Genomic DNA, 19,796 nt, shown 5'->3' on the forward strand with positions numbered 1-19,796 from the left:
CTCCAACAAACTGTACAAATGAAGAAGGAGTCATTTAAGTATAGGAAATAGTTTGCTATACTTTGCTTCCTTTTGTTAGGAAGAGGAAATATATGCCAAGCAGCCAATATTTACTAATGCCAACTACAGTAAGAATCCTTCCTTCAAAGAAAGTGAGGTAGATAATACCAATAGCTCCCAACTGTAAAGCTCTGGTGTATGTCAGGGACATTACATGTATTTTCTTATTAGATCCTTTGAACAAATCTGAAAGAAAAATAATATCATTCCCATTTTAAAAATCAGAAAACTGAAGGTAAAAGAGAATAAATCAACCACTTGCCAAAACCTGGATTCAAAACCAAAACTAAAATCTATGTTCTCCCTGTTGCTCCAAGCCTTCATGCATGTGAAGAGGCTAATGCAATTCCTGGCACCTAGTAGGTTCTCTGTCCTGGAGGAGCAGGAGCCTCAGGGAGACATTACTGTCACTTGCTTCCCCCCAGAAATCCACTGGTCTTCACTTTATTTAGATGTTACCTCATCAGAAAGGCTTTCCATGACCACCCGGTATAACTAACATCACCCCCTTCTATTACTTTCTATTTTCTTATACTTATGTTGCCTTTTTTTTCTTCATAGCACTTATAACCTCCTGACAAATATGTATATAAATGTATAAATAATTTCTAAATATATATATTAATATACCGTATTTTTTTCTCTCTCATAAAAACAGGGACTTTGTTTTATATAGTAATTTATCCTCAGCATTGAGAACTGTGCTTGATAAATAATTGTTTGATCAATGAACAAAACACATATAACTGGAGGAGCGGTTCTCAACTTTGCCTCTAACCTCCCAGTGTGGCTTTGCCCAGTCACTGATGTCTCTAGACTTCAGTTATAAAATGAAAGGCCCAAACCCATCCACTCCCATTTGCCTTGTTTCTTGCCATCTGAATTCTGTTTATCTGTTTTTTTTTTTAGTTTTTGCATATTGTGCCTCTCTGCTAGCTTTCTTTTGAAGAAAACACTTTTGAAGAAACTAAAAATTGTTTGAAAGACACTGGACTAGATGATCCCAAAAGTCCCATCTCTCTATGAAAGTGTATAGTTGTGTCAGTATAAAGAGTTTATAGACCTCCTAGATAGATTACAAAGAAAATCTTTCAAAAAACAATTATGTATTTCGTATTGGAAGAAAATAGAAAGTTTCTCATCTCCTGTACTTCTGGTTCCCAAATTTCAGGCAGCTGATAGATGACTTGTGAAGTTCATTTACTCATTTCAGTTACCAAAAGCTCTTTATTGAGTCCACTTTATTATTTTAATTAACATAATAACCCTGAAAAGTGGGAGGTTGTGAAATACAGGAATTTAGAGCTTCTAAGATTAATAAGTCCACTGAAGTATGAAAGCTCTTTCACATAAATTTTTAACTGTGAAGATCCACTGTGTAGAAAGGAATCTGTACCATTCACCGACAGATGATGGGTACTGAGAAATGGACTTAAACACTGTCTTCCATGTGATGAAGACCAAAATGTCAGAGCTGACTCCTATGAATCAGCATTTCAACCAGTTATGTCAGGAACTCCTTTTAAAATGTAGCTCAAATTATTTAATTACTCTCAATATCTCTACCCTATGTGGCTTCTCACACAAAACTCTTACTAAGGGCTGTAAGCCCCTATAAAATGGTCTCCTCTCTCCCTTTCTGCATTATATTCTACCAATCACCTCCTCACTTATTCCTGTTTAATCACACTGACCTTCCTGCAGTTCCTAGAGATACACCAAGCTTGGACCTTTGTGCTTGTTGTTCCCTCTGGGCCACTATTTTCTTGGGGATATGTATAATATAATATAATATTGAATAAATATTGAATATAATATTAAATATAAGATAATATAATAATCCATATGCATGTGGATTATTTCCTCACATCATCCAATTTCTACTAAATGGTTGTCTCTGTGACCACCCTAATTAAAATTGCCCCCTCCATTACCCTCTCCCCCCTTACTTTGCTTTATTTGTATTCATTACACTTATCATTACTTTACACTGTATTATGTAATACATTGATTTATTTGTTTGTTTATCTCTCCTTCTCACAACTTAAAAGTTCCATGAAAGCATGGAATTGCTTTTTACCTCTGCTTCCCCAACATCTAGAATGTGACAACATGGGAAACTCTCAGCAATATTCACTGAGTCAAAAAGGAAGGAAAGGGTGCAATCAAGGACAACATCAAGGTTGATTCTGAGGTATCTGACTTGTACAATTGGACAGATGGGGATGGTGGAGCTACTTACTGAGTTGGGAGCATTTTCAGAGGGCCAGGTTTAGGGGAGGTCAGGAGATTCATTATATTCAGGTTGAAATTGAGGTAATTTCGAGACATTCAAGAGGAGCAATTAGGTTGGCAGATGGATAGGATGACCACATAATTTATCATCATCCCAACTGAAAGTGAACAGGGAAACTAAAAATAAAATTTTATATATTTTTGAAATATTTCATGTATTGACCACCAATTGTTTTCTTATGTTGGATTTACAAACAATTATTTTAAAAATCAAAATTCATTCTAAAAGTAAAATTAATATACATCCATGTACATTAAAGCAAAAATTTTTTAAAACTTACATTTATTTTCTTAAAATAGCACTGTTATTTTTGGCATACATTTACACACTTTAATCAGTTTTTTAGTTACATGTGTATCTAATACTATGTCATTGGTATTTTTATGAAAAATATTTTTTCTAATATGGTTTTATTATTTTTAGTTTTTGATGTCATTGCCTTCAAGTCTTCTTTAGAATTGAATTTTTATGGTTAATAAGTTTGAAATTCTTTACGCATTCAATTGATTCTCCTTTATAGATATAATATAATAAAAGGCATAATAAAAGGCATTATCTCTCTAGGTACTGAGGTACCTGGTAGAGTTCAGCAAATTCTCCCAAATTGAGGACATTCTCAGTTACAAGATTTTTAGTATTGAAATATATATATGTTTCAGTCCAAATATTTTCATAGTTACTATCTTGTTTACTCCTTTCCAAGAAATTTTCTTAGATAATTTTTTTTTATAAAACAACTTTTGTCAAAAAAGTGCTTTCGCTTGATTCTTTTAAATTTTCACCAAATGCAGGTGCTACAAAATTGTAGGCCTTCTCAATTTCATTCCACTCTGGTACAATATATAAATATCTAATTAAAAATAGGAGCTTCATCAAAAAATTATCCTCCTAAACTGAGGTTTCCCAAAGTATAATCATTGAATTTCAGAATTAAATCTTGTATTTCAATTGTGCTTTCATCATTTAATTTGTGCAATTCCTCCCTTGCTTTTGTAGAGATAAATGTCATGTCTTCCTGTTTGAAAGCTTTGTTTTCAATAATTGCAATTTGATAAAAGCTTTAAAAATTAAAATACTTTGGTGCTTCATTTGTTGAATACTTGACTAAAGATTTCCAATTGATTTTAAACAAAATGCAACCAAAATTCTGTCCTCTTTTAAAGATCTCATTAACAAAATTTAGGGGTCTCATTAACAGCAAAAACAAAAAGCAAACAAAAAAAACACAGCAAAATCAATGTTGATTAACAAAGTGGCTTATTAAAAAGCTCAAAATGTCTAAGATCCCACTGATGGCAGGAAGTAAAGAAAATAAACATGGTATGCCTTCCTGAAGCTTAAAAAAATTTTGTTTGTGTGTGGTTTAGCATTAGCTTCATAAAAAATTGTATAGTTTACTTATTTTGTGTAAATTTTGAGAACTGTGGTTTCTGTTTTGAGGGTAGAAAATAGAAGCTTGTTTTGGATGCAATTTTGATTTTTATGGACACCTCCAACCAACCCAAAATAAATTTCTACTCCATAGGTTTGTTGATTTAACAAGTACATTGCTTTTACCAAAATTTGTGTTCATATTATCATAACAAAAAAATAAGTAATTCTATCTTTCATGTTGAACTTTATTTTACTGAATTAACAGTATCATTCCCACTAAGACAGTATTTAGCCTTCAAAAGAATGAATTTCCAAAAGTTTTACTTTGATTCCATGAATTGGATGAAAATAACTGAATTACATTGAAATTAAGTTAAATTATTTTCTATTTGAAACACCTGATGACACTGATATAACATTACTGATTTTAGTTCTTATGCTAACAGAGGAAAGACATTAACACTTTATATACAAGAAAACTTGGAATTAAAACTGATTGAAATGATTTTCGAAGAACAGTCATGCACTCTAAGTAAAAGTGATACCACACGTAACTCTGAACTATGGCTTTTCATTTAAAGTACATTGCTCTAAAATAATTTCAATCATTTTTATTCTATGGTTCTGCTTTTATATATGTAAATTATAGTCTTTGGACATAAGTTTTCTTAAAGTAACTGTTAAACCAAATAGATGCTGGTGTTTCTTCAGCAGCATTGTGTCTTCTGGTTTTAATGTGGCCATGTTATCAGTACACCCCCTACAGTGGATCATAAATACTTACAAACATTTTATGCATGTGTCATGTTTATCACTGAATTTCATGAGGAATGAAAAGTTAGTACTCAACTTTCCTAAAATATGCACTTTTGTATTTTTGAGCTCATTTCTGGTGAAATGTTTATTGCACAAATTGTTTAGGAGTAACCAAAAACCAAAATAAATAATTTTAGATTTGTGCCATATGATAAATATGCTTAGAGCAGACTATTCTCTATAAGCAGGACTGGTCAGTCTCTATTTCTCAAATATTTCACATTTGCCCAACCTATAATTTTCCATATTTCTGATTGATCCCACCACTAGTGACCCTGAGGCTCCATTCATCTGGCAGGTTGCTTCATGGGCCACGGCATGATTGTCTAGCATAGCCAGTTACCAGTAGTGAAAACACCTTTGAATATATCTCCCAACACCATTTGGGACCTGAAGGAGTTAACTACCTTCCAGTATCTTGACAGACATACTTAATTTTATTAGAGAGCACATCTCCTTGAAAGAGAGGTATTGGTTACATTGGGTATGGGAAGGATCCAGAACAGAAAACAGGGTTATCACTGTTTTCTTTCCTAACTCTGTGTTTAAATGGTTCCTCATCCCTTGTCACCTTTTCTTTGGTTCCCTATCCTACCTGTTTTGTCCATTTCATACCCTAAGCACACTTAGTATGAGCTTGGAATGCATTATTCTGAATCAAGAGAGTGTGATGCTAACTATCCATCATACAGAGCATGGTGATCATCGCAGTTACCATTGTGAGCACCTGTTATGTGTCGGGTACCAATCTCATTTGACAATCAATTGTCAAAACAGATCTGTGAGCTAGATATTGTTTTCATTTTATAGATGTGGAAATCCAGGCTCAGGGCTATATGACTGATACATCATGGAAGTAGATTAGAGCCCAGGCCCATGTTCTTTCTACTGTACAATGACTACAATTCTAAAAGGCATCAAAAGCTGGAATTAAACACAGCTCTGTCTATTCGTTCTAACCCAGCTCTGCCTGACTTATTTATTCATTCATTCAAGAATATTTATTGAGTGCCGTTGTGTAATAGGCTCTGTGCAGGGGGACTCTAAGGAGATTCCAGTCTAGTGACTTCATATCCAGAACCCTTACTATTATTCCACCTATGATGGATCAACAAAATAACTTGGATACAAAACTTGAGTGCAAACCTGAACAAGTTGCACTACATCTGGCCACCCCATCCCAAAGCACCTAGCATTCTGATACTGCCTCATACCCCATCTTATATCCCAGCAAACGATAGTTTTGAAAACATAGTCATTTCCACCTAAGAGTCATAACGACCCTAAGAGGGGTTCAGGACACATTTTAGTAACCACTTTTTACACAGAGGCACCAAAAAAGGTAGAGTCCTGCCCAAGGACTGCAGCTTAGACTAGCACCCAACTCCTAGTTCTTTGTCCAGTGTCCTCTTCTTGCCTCATCTCTGGAATCTGGATTGGAGAAGATAGAGTACATGACTTAGAGCCTCTCTTTGCCTGAGGATCCTGTCCTTGGAGTTTCTGACTGCATTAGCATTCTGCCCACAGCCACATGTAGGTAGGAATGTTGTTGCTGTCCATGACCATGGGGACTAATCAGTCTCAGCTATTCCCCGGCTCTAAACTAGCCAAAGTAATTGGGTTTAATTTTAATTTTTTTAATGGCTTGGAATTAATAGAAGCAGCTGCTGACACAGTGTGTGGGTGTCCTTCTCCAGAAGGCACAGACAAAAAAAAAATCCTACACATAAAATAAACTCTGAAAAATAAACAACAGAGTGTGTAGGACAAAAAGGTTAATTCAAGAATCGAGCAGTGTCTTTTATCAAAAACTCGGCTGGCAATATGTAGCTCTGTCTCTCTCCCACCACTAGTGCCCATCAACCCCTGATAAGATGGTAATCTGATTAGACACTGGGTGTATAAATGTGTTGCCTGTAGCTGAGCACTCCCTCACTCTCTCTTTCTCCCCCTCCCTGTGACTCACCAAGAGATTAGCTGTGACAAAGTGCGGAGAAAGATAAGAATAGATATGCTGGTGACAGGAGCACTATTATAATTATTTGGGGGAAGATCAAATTGGAATTAGGAGCAGGTCCTCTTTGCCTAGGGAGGGTAGATTTATAATGTGGGCAGCCATGCTGGTGCCTGGCTGTGCCAGACGCCTGAGAAGAAAAGGAGGGGCCCACTGGCTCAAGCCAGGAGATCGTCTGGGTTGTTCCAGCCAAACGTAGACTAAAGGCCATCTGTTGTCATGGATGACAAACCAGAGATTCAGCTGCCCTCATGAAGGGAAGAGGGATGAAATCTTTCTTCAATTTCAAATATACCTGGGAAACTGGGTGCCAGTTTGCTCCCTGCCTCTGGGTAGACGAAGAAGGGGAACTAAGAGACTGTTTCTGCAATTGCTGGGTGAATTTCTGATTTCACCCAAATTGTTGGGTGAATTTCACAGCTTTGGTGAGGTGGAAAGAATATGTGTTTATCAGTCAGACAATAGTGTACATCAAACAGGTAGCACATTTTGGCATATAGGAGGTGTTTAGTATATGTTACTCCCTTTGGAAGTGTCTGAATGACTTGATTTTGTATACCTCCTTTAGGATGTACCGCCTTAAAAGACAGATTCTTTGTTATTTCCCTCTCTGCTAATTTGAAGAAAAAAGTTTGTGTCTACTGTCAAAGAACACCCTGGGGTTGGAACTCATCTAACATCCATATTTTCTGCTTAATCAGAAAGGAAATTAGGGCTCTTGTCTTTCAGGGGTCTTGAGGAGGGGTAGGGAATGAGTCTTATGTACGCCTTCAGGTCCTGGGCTTTCTCCTCTTCCTCTGTGCTCTGGTAACCTCCAAAATGATGCATTGGGAACTTGGCTGATGGTTTGGACAGAGGCAGAGGGGATGGAAATGGGAAGGAATCATCCATCCATTCATTCATTAAACCATAAATTCACCTACTCATTCATTCAACAAACATGCTTTGAGCTCCTCTTCAGGGTCAAGCACTGTGCTAAGTGCTATGGATTTTGAGATGAATCAGAAACACAGGAGTTTCTGTAATTAGTATTTAGAGCAATTAGTTATTCCCGGAATTGTTGACGAAGACTTCAAAGAGGAAGTATCCTTTGAGCTGGGCCTCACTTCTCTACATAGGAATGCACTATGTAGAAAAAGTATGGGAAAGGCAATTACAGATAGAACAGCATTTAAAATGGCATGGAAGTTTCTGAAACATAATGTATTCAGGGCATGACTCACAGCTTCACATGGAGAGAGCGTAATATACAAACCTTGATGTGGCTGAAATTATTTACTCTAATATGTTAATATCTTAAAGTTCACTCACAGATATATTCATTTATCCAATTCATGAGCATTTTGGAATACCTCCTCTATTTAAGGCTTTGTATAGATCCTCCAGAACCAGATGAACAATGTATGGTTCCTGCCCTCAAGGAGAACTCAATCCAGTGGTGGAGAAAGGCATATATTCAAGTCGATATAATGAAATAGAGGCTATAGTAGAGAATATACATAGTATGATTGTGAACGCGTTCAGTATGTACATGCATGCAGCCTGTGTGTGTGTGTGTGCGTGTGTGCATGCTCACTCAGCCACATATGAATGCATGACTGAATCTGAGGATGTTGGTTACCGCCTCCCTCACACATGTGGAGGGCTTCTTTAGTCATCAGGATGGACCCAGGATGATGACTTGTTTCAAGAGCTGGATCACCCTTTAGTCTCTGAGTCCTGAGAGCACACACCACAGGTCTTGGAATCAACCTGCATCTCTGGCAGGATCAGGTGTTAGATTCTTTCCTTTCTGGAGTCTTCTAGGGAGTCATGGACAATCTGTTTCTCTTAAGAAGTATTCTTGACCCTACCTTCATTTTTATCATATCAGTTAGGATAAAGGAATAACTTCAGAGGACTATTGTGAAGATTAAAGGAGTTAATATATGATGAAGTACTTAGAGTGGCCTAAACAATTGTTATATTGTTTCCATTGATATCTCAGACTTTCTGTGCTAAATGGAATCAGAAGGTTGCCTTGTTTAACTTAATATCAAGTACAGGAATCTTTTTATGAGATCCCTTAAAGCTTCCCATGTACTCCCCTGTAACATAGACCTTTCTACTTTCCCTTCAGCTGAACGTTAAAGAGTCTCTACTTTATACTGAGCTAAGATCTACCTACCTATGATGCCTACCATTTATCTGTAGAGAGAAGTCTTCTTTTCCTTTTACAAGTGCTTTTAAAATAAGCAAGTACTATTTGAAACTTCTCTGTACCATTTCTAGTGAAAAAGAGAGGGAAAGGTAACACTGTTCCTGTCTTCAAGAAACCTACCTTCTCTTTGAAGAAATCTCCACTTACTTGTGTTGCTTATTGTTAAGAGAAAAACTGGTGATAAAACTATTTTAATATGAAATGTCCAAGTAGAGAAAAATTAATGACAGATGAGTAATCAGAGAAGTCTTCAGAGAGGAGGTATGTTAAAGGATATAGGCATTTATTTATACATTCTTTTGTTCATTAATTATTTAGTTCGTTTAAAAAATATTTAAAGCTTTATTGACAATCTACAATATGCCACCTCTATGAGTAAGAGTTTACCAAGTAGGTAAGGTATCTGGCAGGGGAAGCAGTACAAGTGGAGAAAAGATCAAACACAAAGACACAGAGGTACTGGAGGTATGGCACAACATTTTTAGGGAGTTGTGAGTAGTTCAGTATGAATAAAACATAGGGTTCAAGGAGGGAGAAATGACTGACGATGCTGGAATCACAGGGAGATCTCAGGGAGCCTTTTGAGGATAGGAAGTTGTTTGAAGAGTTTTTAACAGGAGAGTACTGGTGACAGTACTGTGAGACAAGATTTCTCTGGAAGCAGAAGGTAAGGCTATGAATTGGTGTCAAGGGGAGAAAGACAGGTGGCAAGTTACCATAGGGATGATGAGCACAGCCTTTGGAGCCACATTAGCTTGCATCTAGTACAGGCTCTGCTGCTTACCAAACTTGCAACCTTGGGAAATTTTTTTTACCTCTCTGAGCTTCCATTTTCTTAGCTGTGTAAAGGGGATGTTAACAGCCCCTAGCTCATAGGGTATTGTGAGGATTCAGTGATAATGCATATAAAAAATTTAACACCGTGCCTGAGACATAGTGAAACGTAATGAGCAAAATAAGAGAAAAACCATAAGCTCATTCCAAATGAGAGACACATTTCTCCTACACAGCCCCATTCCTCTTTTCCTTTATTCTTTGTGTTACTTTGCTTCCTCATGAATTTGGCCTGCTGAATTCTTCTCAAACAGATTTTCATTAGTGTCCTTAACAGAGTCTGGAACATTAAGCCCTGAGCAACATCTCAGCTTTCTTGCATGATCACCGCAGTGTCCATTACCTTCACTCTGCCTTCAAATCAGGTTAGGCATCCAACCTACTCAGGAGAGGAGCTGGGACAGCTGCAGGCATTAGGTGAATTCTCCTGGTAGCACATGATCAAATTTGGTGGAGACGGCAGGGTCTCAGAGTCAAGTCGCTAAACTTGGCTAGAATAGGAGAAAACTGAGGTGAGTGAATTTAAAGCATGGATCTTAATTGAATATACTAGTACATAAAGACTTGAAAACATCAGTGTCATAACCTGAGGGGCTTGTGACTGTAGGAATCGCTTGTGTATGAAGACACACTCACCTTGTGCTCCAGGAGACTCAGACTCAGACCTCTGAGTCAGGGCCTGAAGCAACTGTCACAGACCATTGGCTGGAGACCCTGAGGCTCATTTACTTCTCCCAGCCTAACATTTCTGCATGTTCAGTCACATCACAAATGTAGACCATCACCTGTTCTTTTTATACGCTTATCCCTGCGCTGGTCTGTTCTCCCTCTAATCTTGGTTTTCCACTGATCCCTCCTCTATCCAAAACCTTCTACTTTTTACTTTTTCCTATGGAACTCAACTCCCAGGTTAATAATCCCCCTTGGACCCCCAGTGTTTTAATCCACTGCTTCCTTTACCTCTTGTCTTCCTTTACTTCAGTCTATGGTATGTGATACTTAACAAATATTTGCTGAATAAAAAATGAACTAAGGCCTGACTATCCTGGAGGCCATTACTTCCCCCTTTGCCTTCTCAGGAACTGCTTACTCTCCTACATTCCATGTGCAGAAGGATCTGGAGGGGGCTCTTCACTCCCCATTTTCCTTCCAGGCCATTCCGTGTCTATTTCATCACTGGTAGCTCCAAAATTTCAATATAGGAGGGTTTAAGGTAGCAATTGGTTTAGAAAGGAAGAGTGCCTAGGGGGTTTGATTTAAAGCTATATCTGTGTCACAAGAAGATTGTTTTTACTTGCATGTTTATTCCTCCTGGCTTTGGGTGTAGGAGGAAAATGGCCTCTATTTGTGGGCCTAATAAGCACACCTCTAGACAGCCTTTGATACTACCATGGACTTTTATGTGAAAAGCCCTGTTCCTTTATTGCTTAATCTGTTCTCTCTACATCCCATCCTCATCATTTTTTGGATTCCCACCCATCTTAGACTCCATGGCCCATCACATCAGCCACTTTTATCTAATAGTCAAATCTATCTGATTTTCTATACTTGTGCAGCCACTACCCTGTCCTTCTTCTGATCACTCTCATCTATCCCTTGGACTTGGACAATCATGGTACTTTATTTCTTTCACTGACTTAAAGGTATCCTGTGACCTCAGGATAATGTTTAAATTCTTTAATGTGTCCCATCATGTAAAGTCGTTCCTTCACACCTGCAGATGCAGAACCCATGGATGTGGAGGGACAACCATCGTCCCTTTCCAATCTGACTTCTGCCTTCCTCTTCAAACACATTGTTCATGATTTCCCTTCTCATTCTTTGTGCTTCAGCCATGATGAATTCCTTGCAGTTCCAACATTTTACTTGTTCCTTCTTGCCACCTGGCCTATGCCAGAATCCCATAATTTATCAAGAGGGATCCTGGAAAAGTGTTATAAGTACTGATTTAGAATCAGACAGAAACAGATTTGAATCCCAGCTTCATCATTTACTAGCTTGAGAGAATGGGTAAACTCCTTAACTTTTATGAACCTCCATGGCCACACCTTCTAAGTGGGATAGTAATAGTGTGGATGAAGCCTGCCATATCAGTAAACACAGGATGTACAGCCATCAAGTCATCAGCCATTGCAGTCACCCCCGACTGTACACCCTGAGGGATTCAGGATGGAAAAAAACAGGATACTGTCCCTATGAAGTTAAAGTGCATATCAAAGGAATGATTTCAATGAGCCCAGACTCTTGTCTTCCCGTACATAGAAAAGTGCTAAATTCATTAACTTCAGTTGTCTGGGTTTTTTTCTTTAATTAACAATAATCTTTTGATGTTCCCATTACCTGTTTTCCACTTAATGTTAGGGTGAGATTCATGACAGCCAGGGCTACAGGCAAGCAGTACAAGCCCAAACATGTACAACATCAGTGCCATGTAACATTGGCTCTTCCACAGGAAGCCCATAGCCTTACCTCCCACCCTGACCACTGAGGCAGCCTCAGAAAGACACCAAGGTAGAGACAAGATTCTGCAATAAACTGCTGGAATGTTACAATGCTTTGGAGCTCTTAACAGTTTTCTCTAGGCTGCCCTACCTGGAGCCAGCACCATTATTGTTTTTTTCAACCTCAGCTCTGACACCCTCCTCCTCACACTTTCCTCCATATGCCCCTTTGCCCCTTGGCTTCCCAGTTGAATGACAAGCCACCGCAGGTGAGCCTTACATCCTCCACCCACTATGCCAGAACCCACCCCCAAAAACATATTTGCCCTTAAGAAGCTTGCAAACAGATCCTAGTGGATGAGACTTAGGAAGCAGCCAATAAAAAAAGCAAGACTTGCTACAAAATGTAGGAGCCAAACAGGCCTGGTATTATCAGTGGACAATCATGGAAAAGGCAAAGTTGAGACAGGTTTTGTAGGATTAATAGGATTTTAAGAGACACAAATGAGAGGCATTCTCTGCAGGGAAATCGTGAATAGTTTGGATATTATACAAATGAGGAGGTGCAGTGAGCCTGTGAAGTGGGTTAATGTAAAGATGTTATGGGAATTATGACTGGACCATTTTGCCTTTTCTCATGTATGTGTTTCAGTGTTGCTTATTGGAGAATGAGCATGTTAGCTTAGCAGAATTGCCTACACAGCATATTTTAAAGCAGTATTTCCCAAAGTGCTTCTGTGTAAAATTAGTTTCATGGAATGCTCTATAGAAAAATAATAGTAATAATTTAAAGAAATGTTGAATATTCTTTTTCTCTCCGTTGAATATTCTTTTTCTCTCCCTTGAATATTCACAACATGCATGAACTTTTATAAAAGATCTGAATTAGTGTTATAATACTAAAACCTGACTTCCCTGGGGAAAGCAATCCTCCCCTATTTATGTCACTATAGCATCACACTCTTTCCCCTCAAGACACTTTTGAGTCTGTAACTATATTGTATATTTATTTAAAATATTTTATTGACTGCTTCCCTACCAGGATATATAATCCATGAGGACAAATACCTGGCTTATCTTATTTACCATTTTACATCAGTAATCTAGCACAATGCCTGGGTATATAATATGTGCTCAAAATAAGGACAAATGATGAATAAAACTTATTCATTTTTAAATTTGCATTGTTTAAACAGTTCATAAAGGATAGGGCTGGAATTTGAACAAAGTACTGCCAGATTCCAGTCTCTTTTTTCTTTTTAAATTTTTTTAATTTAATTTTTTTTATACAACAGGTTCTTATTAGTCATCCGCTTTATACACATCAGTGTATATATGTCAATCCCAATCTCCCAGTCCATCACACCACCACCCACACCCCCTGCCACTTTCCCCCCTCAGTGTCCATACTTTGTTCTCTACATCTGTGTCTCTAATTCTGCCCTGCAAACTGGTTCACCTGTACCATTTTTCTAGGTTCCACATATATGCATTAATATACGATATTTGTCTTTCTCTTTCTGACTTACTTCACTCTGTATGACAGTCTCTAGATCCAACCACGTCTCAACAAATGACCCAATTTCGTTCCTTTTTATGGCTGAGTAATATTCCATTGTATATATGTACCACATCTTCTTTATCCATTAATCTGTTGATGGACATTTAGGTTGCTTCCATGTCCTGGCTATTGTGAATACTGCTGCAATGAACATTGGGGTGTATGTGTCTTTTTGAATTATGTTTTTCTCTGGGTATATGCTCAGTAGTGGGATTGCTGGGTCATATGGTAATTCTGTTCTTAGTTTTTTGAGAAACCTCCATACTGTTCTCCAGAGGGGCTGTATCAATTTACATGCCCACCAACAGTGCAAGAGGGTTCCCCTTTCTCCACACCATCTCCAGCATTTGTTGTTTGTAGGTTTTCTGATGATGCCCATTCTAACTGGTGTGAGGTGATACCTCACTGTAGTTTTGATTTGCATTTCTCTAATAATTAGTAATGTTGAGCAGCTTTTCATGTGGTTCCTGGCCATCTGTATGTCTTCTTTGAAGAAATGTCTATTTAGGTTATCTGTCCATTTTTGGATTGGGTTGTTTTTATAATATAGAGCTGCATGAGCTGTTTATATATTTTGGGGATTAATCCTTTGTCCGTTGATTTGTTTGCAAATATTTCCTCCCATTCTGAGGGTTGTATTTGTGTGTTGTTTGTAGTTTCCTTTGTTTCGCAAAAGCTTTTAACTTTCATTGGGTTGCATTTGTTTATTTTTGTTTTTATTTCCATTACTCGAGGAGGTGGATCAAGAAATATCTTGCTGTGATTTATGTCAAAGAATCTTCTTCCTATGTTTTCCTCTAAGAGTTTTATAGTATTCAGTCTTAAATTTACATCTCCAATTCATTTTGAGGGTATTTTTGTCTATGGTGTTAGAGAGTGTTCTAATTTCATTCTTTTACATGTAGCTGACCAGATTTCCCAGCACCACTTATTGAAGAGACTGTCTTTTCTCCTTTGTATATCCTTGCCTCCTTTTTCATAGATTACTTGACCATAGGGTGTGGGTTTATCTCTGGGCTTTCTATCCTGTTCCATTGATCTATATTTCTGTTTTTGTGCCAGTACTATACTGTCTTGATTACTGTAGCTTTGTAGTATAGTCTGAAGTCAGGGAGTCTGATTCCTCCAGCTCCGTTTTTTTTCCCTCAAGACTGCTTTGGCTATTCGGGGTCTTTTGGGTCTCCATACAAATTTTAAGATTTTTTTGTTCTAGTTCTGTAAAAAGTGCCATGGGTAATTGGATAGGGATTGCAATGAATCTGTAGATTGCTCTGGGTAGTATAGTCATTTTCACAATATTGATTATTCCTATCCAAGAACATGGTATGTCTCTCCACCTGTTTGTATAATCTTTAATTTCTTTCATCAGTGTCTTATACTTTTCTGCATACAGGTCTTTTGTCTCCCTAGGTAGGTTTATTCCTAGGTATTTTAGTGTTTTTGTTGCAGTGGTAAATGGGAGTGTTTTCTTAATTTCTCTTTCAGATTTTTCATCATTAGTGTATAGGAATGCAAGAGATTTTTGTGCATTAATTTTGTATCCTTTAACTTTACCAAATTCATTAATTAGCTCTAGTAGTTTTCTGGTGGCATCTTTAGGCTTCTCTATGTATAGTATCATGTCATCTGCAAACAGTGACAGTTTTACTTCTTCTTTTCCAATTTGGATTCCTTTTATTTCTTTTTCTTCTCTGATTGCTGTGGCTAGGACTTCCAAAACTATGTTGAATAATAGTGGTGAGAGTGGATATCCTTGTCTTGTTCCTGATCTTAGAGGAAATGCTTTAGTTTTTCACCATTGAGAATGATGTTTGCTGTGGGTTTGTCATATATGGCCTTTATTATGTTGAGGTAGGTTCCCTCTATGCCCACTTTCTGGCGAGTTTTTATCATAAATGGGCATTGAATTTTGTCAAAAGCTTTTTCTGCATCTATTGAGATGATCATATGGTGTTTCTTCTTCAGTTTTTTAATATGGTCTATCACATTGATTTGCATATACTGAAGAATCCTTGCATCATCCCTGGGATAAATCCCACTTGATCATGGTGTATGATCCTTTTAATGTGTTATTGGATTCTGTTTGCTAGTATTTTGTTGAGGATTTTTGCATCTATGTTCATCAGTGATATTGGCCTGTAGTTTTCTTTCTTTGTGACATCTTTGTCTGGATTTGGTATCAAGGTGATGGCGGCCTCATAGAATGTGTTTGGGAGTGCTCCTTCCTTTCCAATTTTTTGGAGGAGTTTGAGAAGGCTGGGTATTAACTCTTCCCTAAATGTTTGATAGAATTCACCTCTGAAGCCATCTTGTCCTGGAACTTTGTTTGTTGTAAGGTTTTTAATCACAGTTTCAATTTCATTCCTTGTGAGTGGTCTGTTCATATTTTCTGTTTGTTCCTGGTTCAGTCTTGGACGGTTATACCTTTCTAAGAATTTGTCCATTTCTTCCAGGTTGCACATTTTATTAGCATAGAGTTGCTTCTAGTAGTATCTTAGGGTGCTTTGTATTTCTGTGTTGTCTGTTGTAACTTCTCATTTTTCATTTCTAATTTTATTGATTTGAGTCCCCTCCCTCTTTTTCTTGATGAGTCTGGCTAATGGTTTATCAATTTTGTTTATCTTCTCAAAGAACCAGATTTTAGTTTTATTGATCTTTGCTATTATTTTCTTTGTTTCTATTTCATTTATTTCTGTTCTGATCTTTATGATTTCTTTACTTCTACTAACTTTGGGTTTTGTTTGTTCTTCTTTCTCTAGTTCCTTTAGGTGTAAGGTTAGATTGTTTATTTGAGATTTTTCTTGTTTCCTGAGGTAGGCTTATATTGCTATAAACTTCCCTCTTAGAACTGCTTTTGCTGCATCCCATAGGTTTTGGATCATCGAGTTTTCATTGTCATTTGTCTCTAGGTATTTTTTGATTTCCTCTTTGTTTTCTTTAGTGATCTCTTGGTTATTTAATACCATATTGTTTAACCTCCATGTGTTTGTGTTTTTTTACGTTTTCTGCCCTGTAATTCATTTCTAATCTCATAGCATTGTGGTCAGAAAATATGCTTGATATGATTTCAATTTTCTTAAATTTACTGAGGCTTGATTTGTGACCCAAGATGTGATCTAGCCTGGAGAATGTTCTGTGTGCACTTGGGAAGAAAGTGTAATCTGCTGTTTTTGGATGGAATGTCTTATAAATATCAATTAAATCTATCTGGTCTATTGTGTCATTTAAAGCTTGTGTTTCCTTAGTAATTTTCTGTTTGGATGATCTGTCCATTGGTGTAAGTGAGGTGTTAAAGTCCCCCACTATTATTGTGTTACTGTCAATTTCCTCTTTTACAGCTGTTAGCAGTTGCCTTATGTGTTGTGGTGCTCCTATGTTGGGCACATATGTATTTATAATTGTTATATCTTCTTCTTGGATTGATCCCTTGATCATTATGTAGTGTCCTTCCTTGTCCCTTATAACATTCTTTATTTTAAAGTCTATTTTATATGACATGAGTATTGCTACTCCAGCTTCCTTTTGATTTCCATTTGCATGGAATATCTTTTTCCATCCCCTCACTTTCAGTCTGTTTGTGTCCCTAAGTCTGAAGTGGGTCTCTTGTAGACAGCATATATATGGGTCCTGTTTTTGTATCCATTCAACGAGCCTGTGTCTTTTGGTTGGAACATTTCATCCATTCACCTTTAAGGTAACTATCACTATCTATGTTCCTATTACCATTTTCTTAATTGTTATGGGTTTGTTTTTGTAGGACCGTTTCTTCTCTTGTGTTTCCCACTTAGAGAAGTTCCTTTAGCATTTGTTGTAGGGCTTGTTTGGTGGTGCTGAATTCTCTTAGCTTTTGCTTGTCTGTAAAGCTTTTGATTTCTCCATCGGATCTGAATGAGATCCTTGCTGGGTAGAGTAATGTTGGTTGTATGTTCTTCCCTTTCATCACTTTAAATATATCATGCCACTCCCTTCTGTCTTGTAGAGTTTCTGCTGAGAAATCAGCTGTTAACCTTATGGGAGTTCCCTTGTATGTTATTTGTCATTTTCCCTTGTTGCTTTCAATAATTTTTCTTTGTCTTTAGTTTTTGCCAATTTGATTACTATGTGTCTCAGCATGTTTCTCCTGCCTGGTACTTTCTGTGCTTTCTGGACTTGGGTGGCTATTTCCTTTCCCATGTTAGGGAAGTTTTCCACTATAATCTCTTCAAATATTTTCTCGGGTCCTTTCTCTCTCTCTTCTCCTTCTGGGACCCCTATAATGTGAATGTTGTTGCATTTAATTTTGTCCCAGCAGTCTCTTAGGCTGTCTTCATTTCTTTTCATTCTTTTTTTCTTTATTCTGTTCTGTAGCAGTGAATTCCACCATTGTGTCTTCCAGGTCACTTATCCATTCTTCTGCCTCGGTTATTCTGCTATTGATTCCTTCTAGTGTAGTTTTCATTTCAGTTATTATATTGTTCATCTCTGTTTGTTTGTTCTTTAATTCTTCTAGGTGTTTGTTCTTTAATTCTTCTAGGTCTTTGTTAAACATTTCTTGCATCTTCTCGAATTTTGCCTCCATTCTTTTTCCGAGGTCCTAGAGCATCTTCACTATGATTATTCTGAATTCTTTTTCTGGAAGGTTGCCTATCTCCACTTCATTTAGTTGTTTTTCTGGGGTTTTATCTTGTTCCTTCATCTGGTGCATAGCCCTGTGCCTTTTCATCTTGTCTATCTTTCTGTGAATGTGTTTTTTGTTCGGTAGGCTGCAGGATTGTAGTTCTTCTTGCTTCTGCTCTCCGCCTCTGGTAGATAGGCTATCTAAGAGGCTTGTCCAAGTTTCCTGATGGGAGGGACTGGTGGTGGGTAGAGGGGAGTGTTGCTATGGTTGGCAGAGCTCAATAAAACTTTAATCCACTTGTCTGCTGATGGGTGGGGCTGGGTTCCCTCCCTGTTGGTTGTTTGCCCTGAGGCGACACAACACTTGATCCTACAGGCTCTTTGGTGGGGCTAATGGCAGACTCTAGGAGGGCTCACGCCCAGGAGTACTTCCCAGAACTTCTGCTGCCATTGTCCTTGTCCTCACGTTGTGCCACAGCCATGCCCCGCCTCTGTAGGACACCCTCCAACACTAGCAGGTAGGTCTGGTTCAGTCTCCTGTGGGGTCACTGCTCCTTCCCTTGGGTCCTGATGTGCACACTACTTTGTGGTGTGCCCTCCAAGAGTGGACTTTCTCTTTCCCCCAGTCCTGTTGAAGTCCTGCAATCAAATCCCACTACCTTCAAATTTTGATTCTCTAGGAATTCTTCCTCCCGTTGCCAGACCCCCAGGTTGGTAAGCCTGACATGGTGCTCAGAACCTTCACTCCAGTGGGTGGACTTCTGTGGTATAAGTATTCTCCAGTTTGTGAGTCACCCACCCAGCAGTTACGGGATTTGATTTTATTGTGATTGCACCCTTCCTACCATCTCATTGTGGCTTCTCCTTTGTCTTTGGATGTGGGGTATCTTTTCTGGTGAGCTCCAGTGTCTTCCTGTCGATGATTTTTCAGCAGTTCATTGTGATTCCAGTGCTCTTGCAAGAGGGAGTCTCCAGTCTCTTTTGATCATAGATTGGTATATGTTGTTGTCCCTGGCCACCACCTAGGTTTCTTCATGTTACAGTTTCAATCTTGGGCATTTATTCCCACTGATTACATTTTGAAGCTTGAACAACTGTCTGATATGCCCAAATTTCTTTGTATCTTTCAGGCAAAGACTGCCACCTAAAAATGTTTACTACTACCGCTGCCCGGACCATGGGAAGAATTATGTGATGTCCTTTGCATTTTGTTTTGACCGAGAAGAAGATATTTACCAGTTTGCTTACTGCTACCCATATACGTACACTCGCTTTCAGCATTACCTTGACAGCCTGCAAAAGAGAAACATGGATTACTTCTTCCGGGAGCAGCTGGGTCAGAGTGTGGTAAGCCCCATTCAGAAATGGAAAAGCTGGGGGAGGAGCTTAGCAGTGGTTTTTATAGAATGCAAATAATAGATATTGGTGCTTTGTAGACTATATGCTCTGGAAATTTTAAAAGTCATAGTTTTTTTGTGTAATATTTTGCTACTATGGCCACCAGGAAGTCAAATTATAGGATAAGGCAGATGTGTGTCCTTCTGAATGAAGCTGATAAAGCTCTCTAACAAAATGCAAAAGTTCTGGTGAATCCCCAGAACTGT

At 38.0% G+C, this 19,796-nt stretch overlaps 1 protein-coding gene across 1 annotated transcript in view; it reads left to right on the forward strand.

The window, feature by feature from the left end:
- AGBL4 (AGBL carboxypeptidase 4) overlaps positions 1–19,796 on the forward strand; it is a gene marked incomplete at both ends in the record, with an annotated part of 1,399,565 nt that overhangs the window by 835,319 nt on the left and 544,450 nt on the right. The window contains one exon of the mRNA XM_081220343.1: positions 19,323–19,539. Coding sequence (XP_081076469.1) covers positions 19,323–19,539 — 217 coding nt within the window. The remainder of the gene's footprint in view (positions 1–19,322; positions 19,540–19,796) is intronic.

This window comes from Mesoplodon bidens (assembly GCF_964165515.1).
Source record: "Mesoplodon bidens genome assembly, chromosome: 2".
NCBI lineage: Eukaryota > Metazoa > Chordata > Mammalia > Artiodactyla > Ziphiidae > Mesoplodon > Mesoplodon bidens.